The sequence below is a fragment of the Hyaena hyaena genome, unplaced genomic scaffold (genome assembly GCF_003009895.1).
Source record: "Hyaena hyaena isolate Hyena2069 unplaced genomic scaffold, ASM300989v1 scaffold_50, whole genome shotgun sequence".
Classification (NCBI taxonomy): domain Eukaryota; kingdom Metazoa; phylum Chordata; class Mammalia; order Carnivora; family Hyaenidae; genus Hyaena; species Hyaena hyaena.
In genome coordinates this window covers 1,292,793-1,319,691 of record NW_024080682.1, presented here as the reverse complement: position 1 = coordinate 1,319,691, position 26,899 = coordinate 1,292,793, and the positions used below count along the sequence as shown (strand labels likewise).

The 26,899-nt window shown below is 39.8% G+C and overlaps 1 protein-coding gene across 9 annotated transcripts in view; it reads left to right on the top strand.

The window, feature by feature from the left end:
• Positions 1–26,899, top strand: part of KMT2C (lysine methyltransferase 2C) — a 288,474-nt gene that overhangs the window by 209,860 nt on the left and 51,715 nt on the right. For 8 of the 9 annotated variants that reach the window (XM_039230732.1, XM_039230739.1, XM_039230733.1 and 5 more), the window contains exons 19-31: positions 2,146–2,327; positions 2,998–3,162; positions 4,527–4,636; positions 4,981–5,046; positions 6,033–6,245; positions 11,294–11,422; positions 13,063–13,182; positions 15,838–15,968; positions 20,030–20,210; positions 23,419–23,523; positions 24,887–25,024; positions 25,207–25,239; positions 25,340–25,465. In XM_039230732.1, the coding sequence (XP_039086663.1) occupies positions 2,146–2,327; positions 2,998–3,162; positions 4,527–4,636; positions 4,981–5,046; positions 6,033–6,245; positions 11,294–11,422; positions 13,063–13,182; positions 15,838–15,968; positions 20,030–20,210; positions 23,419–23,523; positions 24,887–25,024; positions 25,207–25,239; positions 25,340–25,465 (1,699 nt within the window). The remainder of the gene's footprint in view (positions 1–2,145; positions 2,328–2,997; positions 3,163–4,526; positions 4,637–4,980; positions 5,047–6,032; positions 6,246–11,293; positions 11,423–13,062; positions 13,183–15,837; positions 15,969–20,029; positions 20,211–23,418; positions 23,524–24,886; positions 25,025–25,206; positions 25,240–25,339; positions 25,466–26,899) is intronic. The other variant, XM_039230740.1, reaches the window with a different exon arrangement.

The window sequence follows — 26,899 nt, the reverse complement described above, 5'->3', positions numbered from 1 at the left end:
TACATCTGACCCTTTACCAAAAAAAGTTTCCTGGTTACTGCTCTAAGCCACCCTGTTCTTCCTGCCTGGAGCTTTTTTCTCCATTTGGGTAAATAATATATTGTAACTTGATGATCTGTGACTAATTTAAAAGAATCAGTAGGCTAATAACAGTAGTGAATATACATGCTTATAAATCAAATAGCTTTCACAGCCTTTTGATGACTGGCTGGCCCCTGTCCTACTCTGCCTCCACATTTGAGTCCTTGCCTCCAGGCAGCCACTTTTCGTCTTTGCAGGTCCTCCTCGTGGTTTCTTCGATAGTTCTAAATAATATGCTGGTGCTTCTGCTGTATCTATGTTAGATTTTGTTGACTTTCTGCTGTGAATAGTTAAATGCTGATTTAGCTCTTAAGATCTACCCCCTATACTCCCCAGCATCCTCCCAGTGTTGTAGTTGTTTTTACTGTATTGAGTTAAGAAACATGTTCACTGGAGATCTAAAAAGTGTACTACACCGACTTTGGCTCAGGTCGTGATCTCACTGCTGGTGAGTTCCAGCCCTGCGTCGGGCTCTGTGCTGACAGCCTAGAGCCTGGGGCCTGCTTCAGATTCTGTGTCTCCCTCTCTTTCTGCCGCTCTTCTGCTCACACTCTGTCTCTACAATAAGTAAAAACATGAAAACGTGTAATACAGCTTCGTCTTTCATGGAGTTTTTAATAGCAGGAAGAAAATAATAATTCATGATTCTGCATTAGTTTTTGTTGTTAGTTATGATCATGCTTCCACAGTAGGTAAAGGCAAATTATTTTGGCAAGTAACTGTTTTTCTGGAAAAAAGTCATAGCCCTTACCCGCACTCCCCTTTTCTCTCTCCTCATCTGTTCTCTGAACTGATTGATGTCCTTTGTTGGGTTCACAGTTTTCTGCATCCCATGTCTTCCTTGTTCTTGGTGTAACCCTAATTTTGTCCCTCATCTCTCTCAGTAGCTCTGTTCAAAGAGGTATTTGGAAGCTGAAGTTTGAGTCTTTGTACCCCTGAAACGTTTTCTGCTTTCACACTTAATTGCTTGTTTACTTGGTTGAGAATTGTATCTTGAAAATTATATTTCTGTAGAATTGGAAACTATTACTCTGTTGTAGCATCCAGAATTGGACAATTTGATGCGATTTTGATAGTTATTCTTTACTTAGCTCTTATTTTCCATACAGGTAGCTTTCAGACCTCCTTATTCCTAATGATCTGAATTTTTATTCTGTATTTTGATTGCTTGCTATTTTCATTATAACACAAGTACTTTGTGGTCCTGTCTTTAGATTGTAGTTTTTTGAGAGCTTTCATCAGAAGTATGGAGATTTTAGGGGTGCCTGGGTGGCTCAGTTGGTTAAGTGTCCAACTTCAGGTCATGATTTTCAAACTTTGCTGCTAACTTAGGCCCTGTGCCGGAGGAGAATAGGTTTTTAAATCTTGACTTTTTTGTTTTAAGTTTGTTTATTTTGAGAGAGAGAGAGAGAGAGAGGTAGTGGGAGAGAGTACGCACACACATGCACGCAAGTCAGGGTAGAGCCAGAGAGTGAGGGGGAGACAGAATCCCAAGCAGGCTCCATGCTCAGCACAGAGCCCAATGCATGGGACTTAATCCCACGAACTGTAAGGTCATGACCTGAGGCAAAATCAAGAGTTGTACACTTAACCGAGTGAGCCACCCAGTTTCCCCTAAATATTGTTTTTAATATACAAATCCTTTTGCAATGTATACAAGTTTTGGAAGTATGATTCATGAAATGCCACAGATGGAAACTATGCCAGTACGTTTTCAAAACCTATATTAACAGTTAAGGGGCAAGTTACTTGATTTCTTCAACATCTAGTCACCATGTGTATAAGGTGGACATCAAATCCCCAGCACCAGGTATTTATGTGGTCTAAAAAAAGTTATTAAAATATGTACTGCTTTCTGTTGTTCTGTCTAGCAGGTGGACTTGGGAAAGCACGTGATGTGCTCACCCTGGGGCCAGGCCGCTGCTGGTGCTTGCACATGCTACTTGTTTGCCTCTTTGTTTTTTGGGACATAAGCACCAATATTCATGAATTTGCGTATATGATTGTGCAAAATGAGGTGTATGTCCATGTGTAAATCACTGCAATTGATTGTGTCTTTTATAGATCACGAAAGTGGTTCTTAGCAAAGGTTGGAGGTGCCTTGAGTGCACTGTGTGTGAGGCCTGTGGGAAGGCCACTGACCCTGGAAGACTCCTGCTGTGTGATGACTGTGACATAAGCTACCATACCTACTGCCTCGACCCTCCTCTGCAGACAGTGCCCAAAGGAGGCTGGAAGTGCAAATGGTACTTTAGGGTTTTCCTTTCCCTCTGCAGCCTTTCAAGTGCAGAATGTCTCCACATCAGTTTTTTATTTTTAAAAATTTTTATGTATGTTATATATGTATTTTTTTCAGAGTTTATTGTCAACCTGGTTTCCATATAACACCCAGTGCTCACCTCACAAGTGCCCTCCTCCATGCCCATCAGCCCTCAGTCTGTTCTCAGTATTCAAGAGTCTCTCATGGTTTGCCTCCCTTCCTTCCTCTCCCTAACTATTTTTTTTTTCCTTCCCCTCCCCCTCCTTTGTTAAGTTTCTCCTGTTTCACTTATGAGTGAAGACATGATATCTCTCCTTCTCTGCCTGACTTAGTTCGCTCAGCATAACACCCACAAGTTCCATCCACGTTGCTACATATGGCCAGTTTTCATTCTTTCTCATTGCCATGTAGGATTCCGTTGTATAGATAAACCACATCTTCTCGATCTATTTGTCAGTTTCACACCAGTTTTTTTTAAAGTAGCCACATCCACTTAAGTGCATAATACATGCTTATTACGATAGATGCCATGCCACTAAGAAAACTTTTCAGACACGCATTAAATGATTTCCTCCTATTCCGTATTTGTATACCCTCCTAAATGGTAGTAACTAAGTAAATAAACTGGAGCCTTGTCGGGGGGTACTGGGTTGCAGGTGTGTTTGGTGCCGGCACTGTGGGGCGACATCTGCAGGCCTGAGGTGTGAGTGGCAGAACAACTACACACAGTGCGCTCCCTGTGCAAGCCTGTCTTCCTGCCCCATCTGCTGTCGGAACTATCGAGAAGAAGATCTTATTCTGCAGTGTAGACAATGTGACAGGTATCCTGCTGCTTTTTACATTTTTTTAAATCTTTCACAAGCTTTTCTCTTTTAAATGTAGCAAAAGGAAATTAGAAAACAACTTTCTTCTGTCTTAAATTTAAGAACCAAGACCGTTTTTTGCTTTCCAGATTTTCTGTCAGCTAGAAACTTACAGAAGTTTCCTGTTCTGTATCCGCAACTCCAGACTAAGATTTTTACTTAGAGCTTTTAAGGGTTTATGAATCCCTTGAAGTAAGATGCAGAATTATTGCCTGCATATATGCATTTTACTGTGGAGGGTTTCTGAATCTTTTATTAGATTCTACAAATGAGCTAACAGATTTTATTTCCCTTAAACTACTTCTTTTTTTTCCTTAAAGCTCTAGATAGTAAATGTCTAGATACTGGGTACCAGCTCCCACCCTCTGTAAGTAGTATGTGTACAGCTTCAAAATCAAGAGTGCTTTCTTTGGTTTCAGTGGTATGTTATTGTGCTCTGTTAATAGTTAAGCACTGTACATGTAATATTAGTATTATTTCATCAGTAATACAGGATTCTCAGTACTCTGCTCACTAATTCTGTATTCAAAGGCAAGATAACTGCTTTTGTTCCCAGTTAACAGTCAGCCTCAAACACAGGAGCCGTGTCTACCCACAGGGGATGCGTCGCACGGAGCCGACACACACCACACCGTCTGCAGTCTTCTGAGTTCCTTCATGCTTGCCCTGGCTAGGTTCCTTCTCTCTCCGCTCTCTTTGGTATATGATCAGGAAACAGTTATGCCATCTTCCTCATATACTGTGCTTTTGCTTCCTTCCCAGTATTTGGTCTCATTCCTTTTCCTTATTCTCAGCTCTAGACCTCTGTGTGGGTCTGTGGACATGGTTAGGAGATAGGGCCACATGGGCAGGGTGGGAGCAGCACGTGAGGCTTAGGGTTTTAAATGTGGCAGCTGTCCCCTCCTGTGGTTGTTTTCTTTTTTTTTTTTCAATATTTTTATTTATTTCTAGGAGAGAGAGACAGTATGAGCAGGGGAGGGTCAGAGAGAGAGGGAGACACAGACTGTGAAACAGGCTCCAGGCTCTGAGCTGGCAGTCAGCACAGAGCCCGACGCGGGGCTCGAACCCACGAACCGCGAGATCATGACCTAAGCGAAAGTCGGACGCTTAACCGACTAAGCCACCCAGGCGCCCCTCCTGAGGTTGTTTTTAAAAGGATGCCATTTTCTGTGTATTTCTTTCTCTTTCTTTCGCTTCTTTTCTTTCTTCCACTTTTCTTTCTTTCGCTTTTCTTCCTTCCTTCCTTCCTTCCTTCCTTCATTCCTTCCTTCCTTCCTTCCTTCCTTTCTTAATATGTACAAATATGGTCTTTTTATTTTTAGATGGATGCATGCAGTTTGTCAGAACTTAAATTCTGAGGAGGAAGTGGAAAATGTCGCCGACATTGGTTTTGATTGTAGCCTGTGCAGACCCTATATGCCTACGTCAAATGGTAAGAGCACAGCGTGAACAGTGGCTCTCTGCTCCTACAACGCACTGGCGCCTTGCTGTCCTTAACTTTCTTTTTCTTCTTTTTGTGAAACAGTTATTTGTGTAGTTAGGAGCGATGTGTAGAAATCCAGTGTGTTGCTTCTTGTCTTGGCCATTTTTCCCTCCATGGTGTGTGTTTCCTTTACTACTTTTCCTTGTTTTTAGAGACAGCCTTTAATTCTGTTTAGTGTTTAAGTATTTATTCAGTAAAATGGGTAAAGGAATAGAAAATTTAATTATATGTAAGTCTTTAAATATACTCTACTTTTCCTAAAGAAATGACGCAAATTGTTTTTTTCCTTTCAGTGCCTTCCTCAGACTGCTGCGAATCCTCACTGGTAGCACAGATCGTCACAAAAGTGAAAGAGCTAGGTAAAGTCTGAAATGCCACGCATGATTGTCCTCTGCACAAAGCATGTAAATGCTTCCTTATTTATGTCACCGCCTTGCCACATGTTCCGTGCCTTTACCATAGGAGTGTTCAAACCGAATGCCCTCATGTTGTGCTTCATTCCTATAATTGATACATATAAAGTGTTCGTCTCCTCCAGCTTACGTATGATGCTGTTTCTGAATCTCAGCCAAGGGGCAGTGAAGTGACCACTCTTACAGTGATCACCAGCTCCGTACTTGCCTTGCTTTCATTCATCTATTACTGTGCCTAGTAATGAATTAGGAGAAAGTAAGTTCTAGGTAGCAGACGGGGTTTTTTGCTTTTAGAATTAATTCAGTCTCTTATTTTTTTCTGTAATGGATCAGCTAGAGAGGGATCTAATAGAATAGTTTTAAACTATTGTTCTTTTTTCTAATACTATTTGATATCAGATACTAAAACATTTGAATAGTATAGAAATTGTTGTGATGAGTAGCGATTTGGTACATTAAAAACTGTGCAGGATGCCTACTACTTACTGCCTCTCCCTGTCAGTGATTATTATTGATACTTGGCTTTCTACATGGGCTTCCCTAGTGTTGTTGTTTCTCTTAAGTAAACTGAGCCTCATCTTGTAGTCTGAAAAGATATTCCAGGAAAAGGGTCATCATTGAAAAGCTGCAGGATTGTTTACAGATTCAGTGCTTTCTTTCTAAGTCCTTATTTTGATAAATGAGAAAAAATGCCAGGAAGATTTTTTTTTTTTTTAAAAACTTGTAACCTCTCTGCTTAAAATCCAAAGAAGTCCAACCAATTATTTTTGGTTTTAATTGAGTACTGTTAATTATTATTTGCGCATTTCATAGATAATTGCTTTATAGTAGTCACATCCCCTTCACATGAGTGTTCTGGTACAGTAATCAACTCACCAGTAAAAACTAACGTGAGAGTTTTAACTTGTGTCCATGGGATATTGTAATTTTAGATCCACCCAAGACATACACCCAGGATGGTGTGTGTCTGACTGAATCAGGGATGACGCAGTTACAGAGCCTCACAGTTACAGTCCCCCGAAGAAAACGGTCCAAACCAAAGTTGAAGTTGAAGATTATAAATCAGAATAGCGTGGCTGTCCTTCAGACCCCTCCAGACATCCAATCAGAGCACTCAAGGGATGGAGAAATGGATGACAGTCGAGGTAATAACTAATTTATTTTCCCTTGACTATGTTCACAAGAAGTAAAGTACATAAAATATCTTTTAAAATACATATGTTTTATCTTAGGGTAAATTCTACTGACTTAGGTAACGTTTCCTGTGATCCTTGGTCTTTCTAAGTGAGCTCTTTTCTAGGGCTTTTCAGATTCTCTTCCTTTCACATGTCCTTTAGGGCAGACTGTCTTACGTTATAGAAATCTACCAGAACACCGTATCTCTGAGGATCACGCATGGGAAAATTCAGAGGGCATGACTTTGGTTTGCGAGGTAGCAGCTTGAGCCTCAGATGCTGTGAGCTCAGATACCATGGCTGAGTTAAAGTAGAACTTGATCTGTGTGTTTCTACGTGGAAAAACCATTATTACTGTTCAAGTGTAAATTTATGTTCACAGACATTGATCATAAACTTCTCTGTGTATGAATGTTTTTTTATCCCATTAGATATCAAGGATTTTCTAGCAGAATCCTTGAGATGACAAAATAACTTTAGTAGTGTGAAATTCAATAGGAGTTATATTTTTGCTGATCTCTGAAGAAAATCACCACAGGCTTGTTTCTGTTTTGATTGCTTATTTCTTTTCAGCTGAGAGATAAAGTAATAATTACTTTTCTTCCATCATACCGTGTTATATGCAACAGTATTTTCTGAATGCCTACTCTGTGCTGGATGTTGGAAGTCATGTCAGTGTACAAAGCAATTGGAATTCTCCACTCCTGAAACTCACTTTTTAATATTAGGAGAAATGATTATTTTAGCATATGTAACATAGGGGCACCTGGGTGGCTCAGTCAGTTAAGTTTCTGACTCTTGATCTCAGCTTAGGTTTTTTTAAAATTTATTTTAATGTTTATTTTTGAGAGAGAGAGAGAGAGGGGAGAGGGGCAGAGAGAGAGAAGGAGACACCCAATCCCAAGCAGGCTCCAGGCTCTGAGCTGTCAGCATAGAGCCTGGTGTTGGGCTAAACCTCACTAACCACAAGATCATGATCTGAGCCAAAGTCAGATGCTGAACTGACCAAGCCACCCAGGCACCCCTCAGCTCGGGTCTTGATCCTTGGATTGGTTCAAGCCCTGCGTTGGGCTCTGACGGGTGTGGAGCCTACTTACAAAATAAATAAGTGCATATGTATGTGTGTATCTCCTAATAAACGAGTTATTATAATGTGTTTGGCGAGTACTGTAGAAAGCTAGCAGTGGAATAAGAAGAATCGGTAGTGCATATGGCTGTGTGAGGCATCACGGGCACTGAAAGCAGTATTTGAGGACAGACTTTAAAGAGGTGAGTGAGCCACTTGATTACCTGAGGGAAGAGCATCCCAAATAGCTAGAAAGCTATTGCACAGGCCGAGGGTAGGAGTGTGCCTAGCATTCCTAGTTTGAGGAATGTCATGAAGACTAGTGTGTCCAGTAGTGCAGAAAGGCGATAGTAGGAGGTGGTGACATCAGAATTCTAGTTATATTACAAATCTATAATCACCGAGACCGTTTATGGCATTGGCACAAAACAGGCACATAGACCAATGCAACAGAATAGAGAACCCAGAAATGGAAACTGGACAGTGACATGCAAAAGAATGAACCTGAACCACTTTCTTACACCATACACAAAAATAAATGCAAAATGGATGAAAGACCTAATGTGAGACAGGAAGCCATGAAAATCCTAGAGGAGAAAATAGGCAGTAGCCTCTTTGACATTGGCCACAGCAACTTCTTACTTGACCCATCACTGGAGGTAAGGGAAACAAAAGCAATGAACTATTGGGATTTCATCAAGATAAAAAGCTTCTGCATGGCCGAGGAAATAATCAGTAAAATTAAAAGGCAACTCACAGAATGAGAGAAGGTAATTGCAAATGACATATCAGATAAAGGGTCAGTATCCAAAAATCTATAAAGAACTTAACAAACTCAACACTGAAAAATCAAAGAATCCAGTGAAGAAATGGGCAGAAGACAAGAATAGACACTTTTCAAGAAAAGACATCCAGATGGCCAACAGACACATGAAAAAGATACTCAACATCACTCATCAGAGAAACAAATCAGAATCACATTGAGATACCACCTAACACCTGTCAGAAGGGCCGACATGAAGAACTCAGGACACAACAGACGCTGCCGAGGATGTGGAGAAAGGATCTCTTGCACTGCAGGTGGGAATGCACACTGGTGCGGCCGCTCTGGGAAACAGTGTGGAGAGTCCTTAGAAAGTTAAAAGTAGAACTACCCTGTGACCCGGCCATTGCACTATTAGGTATTTATCTAAAGGATACAAAAATGCTGATGTGAAGAGACACATGTACCCCAATGTTTATAATAGTGCTATCAACAATAGCCAAAGTATGGAAAGAGCCCAAATGTCCATCAACTGATGAATGGATAAAGATGATGTGGTATATATACGATGGAATACCACTTGATGAAACAGAATGAAATCTTGCCTTTGCAACAATGTGGATGGAAGTAGAGTGTATAATGTTATGTGAAATAAGTCAGAGAAAGACATATGATTTCACTCATGTGGACTTTAAGAAACAACATGAACACGGGAAGGGAAGGAAAAAGAAGATAAAAACGGAGGCAAACCATAGGAGACACTTAACCACAGAGAACAAACTGAGAGTTGATGGAAGAGAGGTGTGTGGAAGGCGAGTTAAATGGGTGACACATAATAAGGAGGGCACTTTTGGGATGAGCACTGGGTGTTTTATGTAGTGATCAATCACTGGGTTCTACTCGAATCCAATACTACACTGTAAACTAACTTCAATTTAAATTAAAAAAAAAAGTCATAAAGGAGAGAGGAAGCAAGACTGCATAGGTCACACAGGATCATAAGGCAGTGTTCAAGGAATTTGTGTAATTGGAGGTTTCTGAGAGAATCTTGGTTTAATCTTACTCATATTTTAAATGGAACACCCAGTTGTAATGTGAATAGACTCTTAGGCCCAAGAGCTGTGGTGCCTACATCAGTTAGGAAGGTGCCGAATTTGTGCAGGTGAGAGAGAATTGTGGCTTAGTATCCGTGTGTCTTTTATCAGTTAGCCCTCACATTTTCTGTGCAGTAGGGTGTGTGTGGTTGGGGGAAAAAACTTCCTGATGCTTCTGTATAACTGATGTTCAAATTCTGTTAATCAGAAAATTTGATTTTACAGTTTTGGGGCTTGTGAAGCAATAGTCTATATATCCTGAAGGAATTATTCAGATTACCATCTACCAGCATGCAGTGAAGAAATCTAGTTTCTTTTCTTTTTTTTTTTTTTTTAATTTTTTTTTAATGTTTTATTTATTTCTGGGAGAGAGAGACAGCGTGAGCAGGGGAGGGTCAGAGAGAGAGGGAGTCACAGACTGAAACAGGCTCCAGGCTCCGAGCTGGCAGTCAGCACAGAGCCCGACGCGGGGCTCGAACCCACGAACCGCGAGATCATGACCCAAGCGAAAGTCAGACGCTTAACCGACTAAGCCACCCAGGCGCCCCAAGAAATCTAGTTTCTAAGGACAGTGGAAAATCTGAAAAATGGTTCCATAGTTACTTAAATCTGGGAAATGCTACATTTCATAGAATTTGAAAAGATATCTTGAGAGTATACGTTAGTTCCCGGAGTAGGAGATTGTAAAACCTTTAAAAATGTGGCAGAACCACAAGAAAAACGCCTGAGAAGGTTTTCCCTTCCACTCCTGTTGTGTAGGGCAGCGTTCAGGGAAATGATGGGTGTGGCTTCAGGTTGTGGCTTCCAGATTGGGTCACTTGAAAGTGATGTTCTACCTGAGATCACATGGATGTACATCCTAGGTCCACAGGAGCCCACAGAGTCCACACACCTCCCGTGACCCTCCTGGAACGTTGTCACACGTCACAGCGCCTTCTCGTAGCTTTTGTCAGCTGTTGGCTCCTCAGGAAAATAAGTCATGAGCAGTCATCTTAGCACATCAGAAACAAATTCCTTGTGCAACAGAGGCAAACCTTTTTCTAATTCACTTACTAGGATCTGGAAACCTTGTTATTGTGTGCCCACGCACACGCACGCACACACACATACACCGAAATCCAAAGAAAACCGAAACACTATGTTGTGTCTCTACAGTGGGAACACGATGCCCCAGTATAGTCCAGTGTGAGGGGATGGATGTCTGCAGGTGTGGGCCTCAGGTTGAGTTTAGGATCCAGCAGGCAAGGGGTAGGGGTAGAGTGGAGCTGGAAATGGTAGTAAGATGTGGGGGTAGGGGGGGCGGGTGGAGAGAGGCAGCAGGTGGATACGTTATTACTGCCTGTAATGTTGCCACTAATTCTCTTAACTTTTAAAAATTTAATGGGGCGCCTGGGTGGCTTAGTCGGTTAAGCGTCCGACTTTCGCTTAGGTCATGATCTCACGGTTCGTGGGTTCGAGCCCCGCGTCGGGCTCTGTGCTGACTGCCAGCTAAGAGCCTGGAGCCTATTTTAGAGTCTGTGTCTCCCTCTCTCTCTGACCCTCTCCTGCTCACGCTGTCTCTCTCCTAGAAATAAATAAAAATATTTAAAAAAAAAATTTATTTGTGGAAAACTGATACAGTCACGTGGTTAAAAACTGAAAAAGAATTAAGGATAAGTAGTGAGAAGTGTCCCTCTCTCCCCTGTCATCAGTGTTGGATGGAGAGTTTTTGGTAAATAGGTGTTACTCCATTACAGCTGTAGTTGGAGCTCAGAAGAGAGTTCTAGGCTACAGAGACAGTCTTGGGGTCCTGAGCCTGAAGATGGAATTGAAAGCAAAGGGAAGATTTTCTTAAGTGCAAACTGACTTTTGTCTTTTGGAGCATTCTCTGTGCTTCCCCTTCCCTGAAGCTTCTGTTTCATTTCCTGAAAACCGCATTAAGCAGCGTGAGCACTACAAGCATTTGGGGCCTCTTCCATGGTTTTGTACATTTTTTTTACTGGATGCACAGTTAGAACCGCTCAGCGGCCCCTTCGCCTTCTATTTCCTATTACACTGGAATTATGTATTTGATAGATTTTTTCCAAATGGATCTGTATATTTGTCTTTTGTCCAGAAGGAGAACTTGTGGACTGTGATGGGAAATCAGAATCTAGTCCTGAGCGGGAAGCCGTGGATGAGGAAACGAAGGGGACGGAAGGAGCAGATGGTGTAAAAAAGAGAAAAAGGAAACCATACAGACCAGGTATCATCTAGGCGTTTTCATGTAATCAACACTTTGTTAATTTAAGAAAAAATACAGTATTGAGGGCTCCAGTTATAATTAAATGAACAAGATGAAATACAGCTCCTTAACTCTCCATACAAAAACTCCATTGAACTGAACTGTTTGAATATACATTTTAGGTGGCAAATTCCTTAGGTCGAGTATGTGACTACGTCACGAAAAATTATTATTTTAATTCCTTATCCCAATGTCATCCTATTTATTTATACTTGGACCTTTAAAACCATTTGTATATTTTTTCTCTGATGTGTACTTGCGTAATTCTCTTAATTTTCAGCATTCATACATACTATTTACGTTTTTAAAACTTATTTCAGTGTTTGTGTAGGAACCAGTAAGTGTACAATGTGAGGGCGAGATGAGAGTTCTTAGGCTTCCTAAATTTATAGACCAGTTGATAAAGGACTGATTACATTCTGTCTGATTTCCTCCCTGCCTCAGAGGTGGAAGGAAAGGCTCTCTTGCTTATAAAATTTTATTTGCCTTATTGGAAAAAATTACTGAAACGGTTACAATGCAGAACTTGTGGGCTTTCTTTAGACACTTTATTAATGTCTATTTACCAATCAATGAGACAGTAAGTGGAATCAATTCAGTCTTTAATCTTCTAACTGCTTATATTTTATTGATGAGTGTTCTAAATACCTTTTGATGTGCAAGGAAAAACTGTCTCACTGTCATATGTATTTTGCAAGACCTTAAGAAGGTAACCTTCCTTATAGATGATGGGTCACATCTAAAATAAGGACGTAAATTAGCTTCGTCCAAGTCACTGCATGAAAACCATTTCATTTTTCCCTAGTAGGAGGCTAATTACTACACGTACTTTTTAAGACACTAAAAACTCCTCCTAGGAGCTTAAATTGATTATTTTTTTCTCTGACTGCCTTTCATGAAGGTCATCCCTGTGACTGAGGGACCCATTAGATCACAAAGTGGGATAGCCTTACTTTTGACTGTGTGTCAGGCTCTAGTCTGTGGGCTTTATCTCTGTCACGTTATTTAATCCTTATAATAGACGTATGAGGAGGTGCTAGACGCCATCCCTGTTTTACCACTGAGGGAACTGGAAACACTTAAAAGTTAGGTAACTTTCCCAAAGTCAGAGTAACCAGAATTAGAGTTTGTGCTTATAACTCTAGAGCTGTATGTGTCTCATGTCCATGGGCCTTAACTAGACACATTACCCCCTGAAGTCACCCTGATTTTGTTTGGATCATCTAGTTTTGTTTATATCTTGTATCCATTCTCCCTAGCAAATGTACTAATAATTTGAATGATGATATTTGAGTTACTAATATTTGCTAAACAAGTATAATTTACTGTAACATTTACTCTGACGCTGTTTAGAAGAAGAAATGCATGCAGTCTTTCTGTACTCTAATAATGTTATTTTTATACTTGTTTGGTTAGTGATAAGGTAACAGTAGTAGCTTATTGTAATTTGCTTATTTCAAACACTTGTGTAAGAAAAGTTTATTTAAATTAGCCAATATTTGTGAAATGCCTCATCATTTAAGCAGTATCACTCACCTCACTGTGAAAATACAGAGAGAAATCAGTTATTTACAAGGTTTCCCAATTTCTTTTTTGGCTAGGTATTGGTGGATTTATGGTACGGCAAAGAAGTCGAACTGGGCAAGGAAAAACGAAAAGATCTGTCATCAGGAAAGATTCCTCAGGCTCTATATCTGAGCAGTTACCTAACAGAGATGATGGTATGGTCCTGATTTTGTTTGATTTAACTCCCTTTTCTTGCTCTCTCTATGAAAAAGAACCATCCTGTGGAAAAGCAGTCACAACCATATTGCTTCTTATTGATCCATAGTTGGGAGTGCCTGGGGAGCTCATGCCTGTAACACAGAAATGTGGTTTGATAAAGAAAAAGATTTAAATCCAATAGAGTATATTCCTCTGAGATTTTCTAATAAACAAGGTTTTTTTCCTTGAGTTAAATATAAACAGTTTAGGGACTGAATCACTTAGTTAAACCAGGGGTTTCCTGATCATCTCACAAAAGGCCTTTTCTTCACCTCTCTTCGCTACTTGGTATAAAATTGGAAACTTTATTTTGTTGAAAGTGACACGGTACTCCAACGGTTTTTAACCAAACTGTATAATGTTTTAGAAATATGTCTTCCAATTAATATTCTGTCATCTTCACTTAGATCTTCAAAGAATGCTAAATCATTAAGTTACAGCTTGAGAATTGGTTCTGAGGAACACTGTCGGCATGGCCACAGCCTGTGTGCTTTATGTATTTTAAATGTTTTCTGTAGGATGTGAACAAAAGAGATGTTTCAGCATGTGCTCTGATTGGAGTTCTTCCATTATTATGAGGTGGGGTTTTGACCTGTGAATTAACGAAAATTACAAATTGCGATCTTAAAAGGAAACACCAGACGGTTTTAAAGGGGTTCCTAATATGACTCTAACAATATGACTATAACATGACTATCACAAGCCCACAGAAATGTGACCTGTTCAGTGAGCCTGGTTTTGTGTTTTCCAGCTCTCTTCTGCCATCTAATTTCAGGTCTTTTAGGTTAGTGTTTTATCCCTTCACGTGTGGTACCCAGAGCGGTTCATTGAGTTTTTATTTTATAACCCCTTGTTTCCCTTTCTGAATTGGCTTTTCAGGGTCTTAGCGCTTTCTGGCGTCTCTGTATAGCGCACTCCTAGTCCGTCCTCTGTTACTTCCTTACGTGCCTGAGTGACGTGGAGCCTGAGTATTAACGCCGTGCGCACGTGTGATTCTAGGGGCGTCTCTCCTGCCCTTCTTCCTTGTGCCTCATTCCACTGTTTACCCTGTGACGTAGATACGTGCATACATGCCATAGATTACTGTTTGTTTATTTATTTTTACTGTGGGTTCATATTCTTTAGAACATTCTGTGAACTTGGAGGACTGAATTGCAGGCAGCTTCTTGCAGCATGTCTGCATCTTTCGTCACCAGGATCGTGATGTGCTGCCACCCCAGTACTTCTTTAGCTAAAGAGTTGAGCTTAAATTCTTACCTTGAAGGTTTTTGGTCCACCTGTGTCCTATAAATTCAGATTTCTTACGCATTCGGGTTATATTGAATTTATGAACTCTCCAGGAAGATTTTCCCTTTTTGTCTTTCTGCCCAGCACCAAATTCCATGACAAGGTGACAGGCAGTTGGCTTGGCTGTTGGGGGGGGGGGGGGGGGGAGCAGAGTGCTGTGTTGGGGAGGAGGGGATTGGGAGGATGTCTTTCTTGAGCATGGAGTCCTTCAGGTTCTTACCTTATAATTAACCTGTAGTTAATCACCTTGCCCTTGAGGGAGGGAGTAAGGCCTTGAACATTGTCTTCTAGTCCCCCATTCCTCAGGAGGATCTGAAAACCAGAGCTCGAGGTCACTGCATGTTAGCAGAATCTCAGAAAGCTTTACCTAGTTCTTTGCTTCTTTCTTTCTGTAGTTCCTGTTTCACCTTAATTTTTAGTCTTTGAGGATTCTTTATTTTCTGGTAGATTACTGGTACATTTAAAAAGATTGTTCGAAAATTTTTTTACCCATCATTTGTAGTTGTTTTCGGAAGTCAGTCCCCCTACGTACTCTGACAATAGAAGTGCCCACACTGGTACTTAGAAGGGATGTGCTGTTTGTCGTGGGACTGTGAGGGTGTCACCTGACTGCTCTCTTAACTGCTTTAAGTCGTGTACTTTCTTCTTTGCTAATTTCATAGATCAAAATTTTGTTTTAGTTCCATTTCTCTGATTGAAGACTGAACATTCATAGCATATTTATGGGCGTGTGTGTAGTGGTGGTATATTATTATAACATATACTACAAAAACTCAGTTTGCAATAAATCCCTGAACTTGGAATTGCTGGATTGAAGAACACACATTTTCAAAAAGACTTTTGTTGGATCTGCCCAGTAAGCTCTACAGAGAGGCTGTCCCTGCTAAGTTGCCTTTAGTAGCATGTGCATACCATTTCCCCATACTCCTAAGCATTGGTGCTTTCATTATTTTAGTTTTTAACAGACTGTCGATGGTAAAGGAAATAATTTGCTGCTCTGCAAGTAAGGAAATACTCGAGAGACAAAAATAAACATATACTGATACTAAATAGACGTGCAATGAATTTTTTATGATGCCCAAATGTTACTAATAAACTTGCTTTGACATCTTTTTGTGAAAGAGCCTGTTTGTCAAGTCATGCTGTACACATTAAACTTCCACAGTATTGTATGTCAATCACATCTCAATAAAACTGGAGAGAAAAAAGAAGCTTGTTGGTTTATATGGATCTGTGTAGATGATGGTTAGCTGTAAAGTTACTTTGGGTGCATCTGTCTGAAAAACTTGAATCCCGCATGTTTATAAATGTGACTGTTGTTTCAGGCTGGAGTGAGCATTTACCAGATACACTAGTTGATGAAGCTGTTTCTGTTACTGAAAACACTGAAAAAATAAAGAAGAGATACCGAAAAAGGAAAAATAAGCTTGAAGAAACCTTCCCTGCCTATTTACAAGTAATATTTTGCTTTACATTATATTATGTAGTTTATTAACAAAAGAAATGTAATGTATTGAGTTTTGAAAAATAGTTTTATTATTTTTGTTACTGTTTTACTCGTTTTGTTCTTAATTATTGATTTTAAACGCCAGTTTACCTTTCAGAAGCCCATAGAAATTAACATTTACTTTTTTGTGCTTTGATACTTTTCATAAAGTATCAAAGCTTATGATACTTTCAAAGTTTTTATCCCAGGTTTTCACTTCTAAGTGTTTCATAAGACATACAAGGACACTTTGAAGTGGGGGAGAGCTCATTCTTCCAAACCAGTGGCACATGTGTTCTCCCCAAACCCACGTCCTCTGGACAGTTCCCTTGGCCAGTACGGGTTAGAGTAATTACACTGAATGAATCAAGGTGGGATTTTAGTAGCCACAGTTAGAGCTTTTAATAATTGTTTACCACTTTCAGAGGTCAGTGATCCAAAGTATTAAGTAGAATTTTGTTTTGTTTTGTTTTCTGAAATGTACATCAGAGAAACATCCCTCATGTGAAGACATTCTTTGCTAGGTGTAGGCTCCATGAAAACACAAACCTGTCTAGTTTATTGTGTAAGCGTCAAGTCACAGAAGAGCTCCAGGCCATGAGATTTTCTGGAAAGGGCCCTCCCTGTGTTAGAGACAGGACTGAGTTCACCATGCAGCTCTGCCTCTGGCAGATAGCGGTTCCTGAACAGGGACTCCTCCCTCGTGGGCCTCTCTGTCCTCAGGTGTGAGAGTAGGATTGGCACAGAAGATGGTCCTTGAGGGTCCGTCCTAATGTCCCTGTGTGTGTGAGTGTTCCTCTGATCTGTTCCTCCCACACAGTAATGGGCTACATAAATAACCTCGTTATGGCTTGAATTGAATTTAGTTTCTTACCTTAATTTTCCACTTGGCTCTTAACAGTTTAGCTGGTTTTAAAAGTACATTTCATCTCCACTAATACCCAGTTTTTTCAGTTTTATTTTTTTAATGAGAAGTGTAAAAATCACATACTCATTTGAATAGAAAGTCTTTTGAGTTTAATAAACTTGTAAGCATAGTATATAGTGTATGATATAATATATGAGTGTAAGTGTTTATTAGACAACTAATCTACAGGGACAGTGTCCATTTGAGAGAGAGAGAGAGAGAGAGAGCACAAGAGAGAGAGAGAGCACAAGCGAGAGTGAGTGCGGGGTTGGGAGTGGGGGCGGTGGGGCCAGAAGATCTCCTAAAAGGGCTCTCCACTGACAGCAGAGAGCCCATTGGAGGACTGGAACTCATGAACTGTGAGATCATGACCTGAGCCTAAATCAGATGCATAACCGACCGAGCCACCCAGGCACCCCCGGGGCAGTGTCCATTTTAGAGTTGAGCCTTTAAGGTTGGAGTCCTGGGTTTGAATAGTGCTCTGCTGCTGGTTAGCTCTGTGATCTCATTCTGGTCAATGCCTGTGTGCCCAGAAATGCTGAGAGACTGATTAAGAATTCTCTGTGGAAAGTACTTGTGCCACACGTGTTGTTAGTCTTTAATACATGTTTGTTTTTCCCATATTCTCTTCAAATACCTAACTGTAACTTTTTTTAAGCACACGATAGTAATTTTATTGGTCAGAAAATACTCCCCACCTTTATTGTTTAGATTATCTTTAATGGCATTCTTTTTGCTGTCTCCCAGTCCCTTCCCACTCCCTTTTAATAATCCTTTGTTGAGAACATCGAGTAGATAGCATGTTTCTCCACCCCTCCCTCCTCTTACCAATTCTTCTGTAAAGTGTAATCTGTATCTAGGAAGCCTTCTTTACCTGGTGTATGAAAATAGGAAACTGACCATACGGTGGAAAACATAGGAAAACTTCATACAGTGGGAAAGAGCCTTTACAAGCAGTGGGTCTGGTTGCCTGATTAACTGCTGTAATCTTCATCTTGTGAGCCGGATTGTTTCCTCTGATGTGCATCGGCAGTACCTAACTGGGTTTTGGGGTTTTTTGGGGGGGTGGGAAGCGATATGGAGGAAGCCACTGTAATGATGCTGTTTCTTGGACATTTTGTGGCAGCAGCTCTGGCTTCCCCCACTGACTGGGGAAGCACATGGTGATGAAGGCCACAGGGATTCGGTAGCCACTTTTCCAGTTTTTCTTTATTAATCATAACAGTGTCAAGACAGAGTAGAGAAATATTTATGTGGTCTCCTAGTGCTGTTCCTGTGACCTTAGGAGCGCCCGTAGTAGATTTAAAATCTCCATTTGGTTCTTGGAGTCACATTATCAAGTTAGAAACCATGTGGAGCCATTCTTTATATAAAGTTAATAAAAAACCATCAAAATAATAAGAATATTACAGTTTTTGATAAATAGCACTGAAATCTTCATGAGTCATTAAAAAAAATTCTTGCTAATCATGATCTCAGATGTTATACCAAAGGCATGAAATAAATGATTTCTAAATTTTAAGATGCTCTACTCTTCAACATTTTTCCTAATGATAAAAGTATCACTCGTGTAAGAAACAAACCATGCTTATTTTCAGAATTAAAAAAAATTTTTTTTAATCTTTATTTTTAAGAGAGAGGCTGAGCGAGGGAGGGCCAGAGAGAGAGAAGAGATGGAGGGAGACACGGAATCTGAAACAGGCTTCAGGCTCTAAGCTCTCAGCACAGAGCCCAATGCGGGGCTGAAACTCACGAACCATGAGACTATAACCTCACCTGAAGTCGGACGTTTAACCGACTGAGCCCCCCAGGCACCCCTCAAATTTCTTTTTATACTGAAACAGCTTGTTCTTTTAAAAAAAAAAGTGAAAATTTCAAATATATCATCACCTTGACCAGATTTCACATATAGCTCCTTCCCCATACCTTTTTCAGAAGTTAGCATTGTTAACAGTTTGTTGTTTATTCTTTCAGAACTTCCTAAATAATTTATTATTAAATTGTGAGTGAAAGTATTCTTGGTTTGTATTTTATATTTTGTTGGACATATCACTCAATTTGTTTCCTTTTAATACTGTATTTCAGAGCTTTTTTTGATAGCATAGCTCTGTGTCCTTTTAAAATGTTGATGTGTTTTATAGTTTGTGTGTCTGTAATTTATTTGGCCCTGTGCCTTTTGACAAATTGAAGCTGTTTTCTCCTGTAGTATTATAAGTAATGCTACAGTGAGCCTTTTCTGTGTATCTTTGGCAAGTGTGTATTAAATGTTGAGCTTCTACAAAATGGGCCTCTAGAAAGGATCCCCTTTCCACACAGACCACCTTACAGAAAATAGACTAAAGCAGAATTGTTGGGTTGAAGTGAAGTGTGTGTGGGTGGGGTTCCAAGGGCTTCCTTTTGTCCTCTTTATTGATCCTTGAGAAGTTTTGGAGAGGTCCTTGTGTTGTAAGGAACACAGCTTGAAACACTAGTCTCTAGGGTAGTGAAAGTATATTGAAATGGAGAAATGTTAATATGAGTAAGTGAATAAAAAGCCAAAAGCCTTTAATAGCAGTAAATTTTGTGCACATAGTATGTTTCACATGAGTGTAAAAACCCTCTTTAAGATTTATAACATGTTAAGTCCTTAATGTGGTTATGTGAGTCAATATGAGGTTACTAAATCTACCTGAAGTATGTAAATATTAAAGCTATAGATCAAAGCCTTGTGCTATTTTCTGCAAGTAATCTATAAATATTAAATAATATTCAAGAAGCTTTAGTTTTTCTTATGAATTAAGGTGCCAATAGTATTATAAATTTATCAATTTTTAAATTATAGCCCAATCTCTTGGAATTATTGGATTATTATATTGCATCTCCTAGAAACATTCGACACACTTGTGTGGTTTTATGTGCATAATTTTATCTCTAGTAAACCTACAAAAAATTGTTTATAAAGAGGGGAAATCTATATAAAAGAATTGACAGGTTATTTCTATATTCATATATTTCTCTGTTCAGTTTCTGTATTCTTGAATACCAAGTTTTGGTGTTATTTCTGCCTTCTTGTCAAAAACAGAATTACCTGTTAACTTAGAATTTTATAACTAAATCATTTTCATATGTGCTTATCTTTATCTAGGAAGCTTTCTTTGGAAAAGATCTTCTAGATACAAGTAGACAAAACAAGCTAAGTTTAGATAATCTATCCGAAGATATGGCTCAACTTTCATATAAAACAAACATGAACACAAATTTCTTGGATCCTTCCTTAGATCCACTACTTAGTTCATCCTCAACTCCAGCAAAACCTGGAACTCACGGTATGTGGAATCATTTGCAGATGTGTTCTTTATCCTGTGACGTTCATATTCCTTGTAATCGAACCTTTGAAATGCTTTAGTTTGGCCTCATAGACATTTTAAAAATCAGCCTCACTGAAGTATAATTTGCATTTAGTAAATGCAGCTATTTTAAGTGGGCAGGTCTAGAAGATTTGGCAAATTTATCTGTGTAACTCCACCAAAATCAAGAGTTGCAAAGAAAAATACTCAGTTTATAGCATGCTGCGGATAGTGTACAGAGGCGTGATTTTCCCATAATTGAGTAATAAATGTAACTGTCTTCGACTTAAGTGAGGTAGATTTTTGTTAATTACATAGCCCAAAGAAATTCAAAAGAGGGAAACAAAAGAATGCTGTTGTCTGGGAACTGGCTGACAGACTGTGTTAATACGGTAGAATATCTTGTCCTGACAGTCTGGGCTGGAGAAGTTTTTGTTGGAGGGTGGCCTTGTGATGTCCCATGGGACACTTAGCAACTCTGTCCCCATGATCTTGTGATGATCAGAAATGTTGCCAAATGTCCCCTGCACTGAGAACCGTTCCCCTAGGTTGAGTGAATATGGGGACTATTTAGAAGCAGAAAAAGGTATGAGAAGTAACATAAAGTACTATTAATGTCAGCAAGGGTCTAGGAGTTTAAGTGGTTCAGTATGTAGGAGCTGTAATCACAGAATTTTTCCCCACTTCTAGATTTTGTACCTATTAGTTATAAATTAATGGTTTTCTGACAAACGTCCTTTTTGCCATTGATTATATTTTTTACTCAGCAAATTTTATAAACTCAATTTGGAAAGTAATTTTAAGGCAACCTTTTACTGAAAGATGACTTTGTGTATATTAAGTAGTTACAGCTCCATTTACCTGGCATTACCCTGGTTGACATGCAGGCCTTTATTTTAACTTCTTGAAATGATTGGAAGCAATCTTACCAGCCCCCTTGGACACATACGGGACGTCCCGTCTTCCTTATGATTAGCAATGGGGAGTTAAAGGAGTGATCTGAAGGCCATGCTTTTTACCTGTTTCATCTTGGCTGATCATTTTAATCCTGTTGTTTTCAGGACCTACCTGCTCTTACCCGTGTCTGTGTATTGTTAACGTAATACGCAGTGAAAGACCTGCGGGTCCTTCAAAGGGTATCTTACTGTGAAATTCCATTTAGATAGAAGTTGCTGGCACTTGAGTTTTTATGAGAAAGAGAAAGGATGTTGGGCAGAGGCATATTGTGGCAGGAAAAAAACATGGATAAATTCACGAAGCTGCTGAGAATGGTTTGGTGATGAAGCTGCAGTATGGGGGACTGGAGTAGCACCCACTCCAGAACCCAGACTCCATGGCTGTTCTCTGCAGTTGGACGACTCTTGACTTTCTAATAAGCAACTTCCTAGTAGCGGTTTCTTGGATTTCATTCAACGTAGTCTGTTCCATCAGTTCTAATGGTGTGTTGGTAGGATAGAAAATACCTTTCGTCAAGTAGGGTGAACTTTTAAAATACGGTGTTAGAAAAATGTTAGTTGTAATTTATGTAGTAGGATTCCATTGGTTTAACACGCGCGCGCGTGTGTGCGCACAATCCCTAAAAGAATGATCCATTTGAATTTTCCTTCAAATGTCTAGAGAAGACACGGTTGAAGTAAGTTTATTTCTCTAAACACTTCACAAATATTTGGACATTTAATTTACATGAGTTTTCAGTTTGAAAGATTATAATCTAATGTATTCTATTTGACAAGTGTATGTTTAGCGGGACAAGACTCTGTCTTATAGGGATATTTGATCTAGAATCTTAACAGTATTTTATGTCCCTTCCCCCCCTTTTAAAATAAAAACACAGTTGATGTGGATGAAAACATCCAGATGTGCCTTAACTTAAATGACTGATGTAATTATTAAAGCTAATCACTTGTCTTCCTGACGTGTCTAGAGATCTTTGGAGTCCTCCTCCACTCTTTATTATCTCACACCGCACACCTGATGACATCCACAAACTTGCCTCTGCCTTTGAGATGTAGCCCAAAGTCAGCCATGTCTTACCTCCGCTCTCCCTGCAGCTCCGGTGCCTGCATCACACTTCTCATCTAGACTTCCGGGGCTTACCCTCCCCGCCCCTCCTCCCCCCCCCCAGCAGCCTGCACTTTCCGCGTCCTGTGACCTGCTAGCTATCAGCCTTCCACCAGCTTCCCATTCTGCTTTCTAATGTGGACTATACAGCTCAGTCTTCACCATGACTTATAAACCATACATTATCTCATGTCGCTGCCTTTTTCATTTCCTGCCTCTCCTTCTCTTCATTACTACAGTCCCCGCCCTGACCACACTTGGCAACACCTCTCCTGCTCCAGCCTTTCCACCTGCTTGTCCCTCTGCCTGGAGTGCTCTCTCCACCTTTGTGCATATTCCTCCCTTAGTCCATGTATAGTTATCCTTGGTCATGTCCTTTAAAAGTTCTTCCCTGACTACTGTAGCTAATACTTTATCATCTCCACATCTTATTCTTAATCCTTTTTCCTTCTTGTTCTCTTCATAGCATTTATACTGATATCATTTATTTACTAACTTCCTCTGTGAAAGTAAACAAAGTAGGCATGCACATTGTTTTGCTTAGTCTGAATTCCCAGTGGCTGGAATGATGCCTTTTAACATAATCCATCGACACAATTCTGTGGGTGCTGACATTGTTTGGATAAATAAGTGAATGCTTAATCAGTATTAAGATGAAAGTTGGAAGTAGGCATCTAACTAGATGGTACCTACTTTATACTTCACAAGGAATTTCTAAATAATGTGTTTGACTTTCATATTTTATTTATCTTCTGTGTTTTATTTTCTAATGTCACTTTTAGAGGTGCTGCTTTCTTAATGCATTTTTTGTTTCGTTATAGCATTCTGTTTCACTTTTATTGCCTTTATTTTATTGGTCTTTATTTTAAATTTTATTTTATTAATATACATTAGTTGCAAAACAAAAAATCGTCTTAATTTTTAATGTTTTGTTATTCAAAACATTGGTGTATGTTTTCTTTGAAAACTTCCTTATTTTAAAAGTAATAATCTTAACTTTTTATGATTCTAGCACTTAGCGTCTGTGTAGTCTAGATATTTAGTGAGTGGTTGAACGAGTGAGGGTGTTTTAGAATGTATGTGTAGGACAATATCGAGACTTTAAAAATATACTTGCTATGCTTAGGTACGACTGGTGACCCCTTAGCTGATATTTCTGAAGTCTTAAACACAGATGATGACATTCTTGGAATAATTTCAGATGACCTTGCAAAATCAGTTGATCATTCAGGTATATATGTCTATATTTGTCTAGTGTCTGTTTTATGATCCAATGAGAGGTGTATGCGTGTGTGGAACAAGTTTTAGTTTTTCTCCAAAACTGAAAAAAATGTTTGTTTTGGCTTTGTCAACGAACTCGTCATTTTATTTGATCTACCTCAGCCTTTCTGCTTTAGGAGAGGAAATAGCAAGTTAATTTCTGTTGTCTTTCTAATCGCATCCACCTTCAGGCTTGTTGCCCTACAGTCTTGCTGTATCTTGTTTCTTCTTTTGTTTGCACTGCCCCTCACTTCCCGGCCCCGTGGTGATCATCCATTTTATTTGGTTTGGATCTTGTAGGTCTTGATTTATGCACTTTCCAGGTTGAGAGCTCACCTTTTCCATTTGGTAAGAAACTGAGGAATGGATGACGGCTGACTAGAAGTAGTCTTCTTTTTTTATAGTGATCTCAGCTGAAACAGCCTGTAGAGGTGCATGCGTGTTGTTAGAGTGCTCGTTCCTCACTAATCCCTACTTGCTTTGCCCTCTGTGCGTGCAGTTAACGCATGGTGCAGCTGTGCTGTGCTGGGGGTGACTTTACCAGTAGCTCCTCTTTTTTGTTCTTTACATGAATGGTTTTCTTTTTGTTAATCTGTAATTTATAATATTCCCCAAATGGTATAGAGTTAGTTCCTAATATCAGATCAAAAAGAGCAGACTAAATTTTAGTTTTTAATAGCAGTAATATGGAGAGAGCATGATAAAGTAGATGATAGACCACTTTTAAATGTGACTTGGCCTGAAAACCGATTTGTCTCAAATAAAGTATGTTATTTTATCAACGCAATCTATACCTTGTTTTGTGACTACAGAATATTTCCAAAATATGATCTGTAGTTGAAATTATTCACCAAAGGATAATGTTTACTAAACCCAAATCAAGAATTTTGGAGCATTATATGATCCCGTCCCTCCTGTGTCCTACACTACATACCATAGTTGGAACTATACATTTGAAACCAGCATTTTCCAAAGTGAAGCAGTTGCTTACATATTGAATACTGTATATTGAATCTTCTTGTAGATTCCTGTAGTGATGATGTGCTTATTTTTTTGGAAGTTCAGAATCAGGAGTGTTCTTTTAATCCTCAGGACATGTATTTACTTTGATTAAAATATAAGTAAATGGCACCTAAGTTTACAAATACATTGTGCCTGATTTTTACTGATTGACTATTCAAATTGATACAAGAACCCTGATTAGTTTAGCATTACAAACTTTTTCATTGCTCTATTTTAATCATATTGTTGTATATTAATGCAGATAAATGCTGTTATGCGTTTTATGTGAATATTCAGAATTGACTTTTCCTCTACTCCCTCTGCCCCTCTAGCCGGAATAGATCTCGGTCCTGTCGCTGATGACCCCTCTTCTTTGCCTCAGCCAAGTGTCAATCCCAGTTCACGACCATTAAGTGAAGAGCAGCTAGATGGAATCCTCAGCCCTGAGCTAGACAAAATGGTCACAGATGGTAAAATATTTGCCCTACATCTAGGCTTTCTAAAAGACATGAGTAAATATGATTTTCAAAGATTTCTGCATGCTACTTTATCATTTAACTTCTATTCTGATCATTTCTGTGTCGAATGCTGTTTTGTATCAGTACGTTGAAATGGTAGTTGTTAATATTTCTGTTTCTTTATTTTATCGTAGGAGCAATTCTCGGAAAGTTATATAAAATTCCAGGTATTTGTGTTCTGTATTTTGAGTTTATGAAAATGGCATTCCGGATGCTATGGCTCTGATAGCCTTGTAATCTTGTCACCACTATGATTCTGTCTCACAGAGCTCGGAGGGAAGGACGTCGAAGACTTGTTTACTGCTGTGCTCAGTCCTGCTGCCACTCAGCCGCCCCCGCTCACACAGCCGCCCCCGCCACCTGCGCCACAGCTGCTGCCCGTGCACAGTCAGGGTATGTCACCTCTAGAAAAGTTCCGTGAGTACGGTTCTGCAGTGTGCGTGCGCTTGCCAAAGCTCATCAGCCTTGACCCTTGGGGGCAATGCATAGCAACCAGTAGGAGAAACCATTCCTCTGTGGCGATGGGAAAATACTAATCTGAATTTCTCTCAGTCACACTCCTACCTCCCTGAAGTTCTCTGGCACAATCTGTGGTCCAGTCTGAGACCAGAATTCTTTGTCTCCCCTTAGGGGCAATGGGGAGAAGTACCTGCCTGCTTCCCTTCCCCAGCTGGGTCCCCTTTCAGCAGCCCTTCCCACGCACACATTTGGAGAATGACCCCCCACCTGGCTGCCCTGTGCTCACTGGTCCCAGTTGCACTGCTGTTTGCTCAGTGGTCAACAGACTACCACCTCCACACCCAGCCCCAGGTTTTTCACTGCAGCGTGTGGCACAGATAGATACTTGTTTGGGTAATTATGCTTTTCCCTTTAGATTGTGAGTTCTCTGAAGGCTAGGGCCGAATGTGTCCTCAGCTCTATGGAGTCCACCACAGAATGTGTATTCAGCACATCCTTCCAGAGTAAATCCTTGACCTTTCTCCACTGTCCACTTCAAATTTATTTTTTTAAGTTTGTTTATTTGGAGAGAATAGGGGAGGGGGAGAAAGAGAATCCCAAGCAGGCTCTGCGCTGTCAGCACGAGGTGGGACTGGATCTCATGAACCGTGAGATCATGACCTGAGCCAAAGTCAAGAGTCAGACGCTTAACTGTTGTAGCTGCCCAGGCGCCCCCAAATTTCTAATTTTGTGCAAATCTGCCTACTTTGATCGTTTTCTTCTACCTACTTGTAACTAGTTGCCTCATAAGACTTAAGGCTTTAATTTCTCCATCTTCAGAGCTGAAATTGGATAGCCTAGAATTAAATGTTTAGAGTTAGGGGAGGAGATGGTGTGGCAGGTGTGGAAGTCTCCTGTGGGGGTTGTTCAGGGTCCTGCTGGTGTGTTTCTGTGGCAGTTTGAGCACAGGGTCACTTCTCTGTGTCCTGTTTTCACTGCTTCATGATGACACACTGAATCGAGTAACTTAATGATACTTTTATAAACTGTTACAAGTGTTGAAATGTGCAAATGTTATTTTTACTACCAATTTTGTGCATACATGCATAATGCACCTAATTAAAATATTGTAGTTACTGCTAGTTTAGCCTCTAAACATAAGGTTACCCTGATTTTTGCTAGACTAAACATGTGATTTACATTTGGATAAAACAGACTCATCACAAGTGCTTCTTGTCTTAATCGTCCCCATGTGCTTTCTTAATGATTGAAAATGCAACTATTCAATATTTCCCTTCTCAACATATATACAAAAAAAATCTCCATGCTTTTTGAGTTGCAAAGTCAGTATTTTAGAAATCAAATCAGTTAAAGATGGCATTTTTTAAT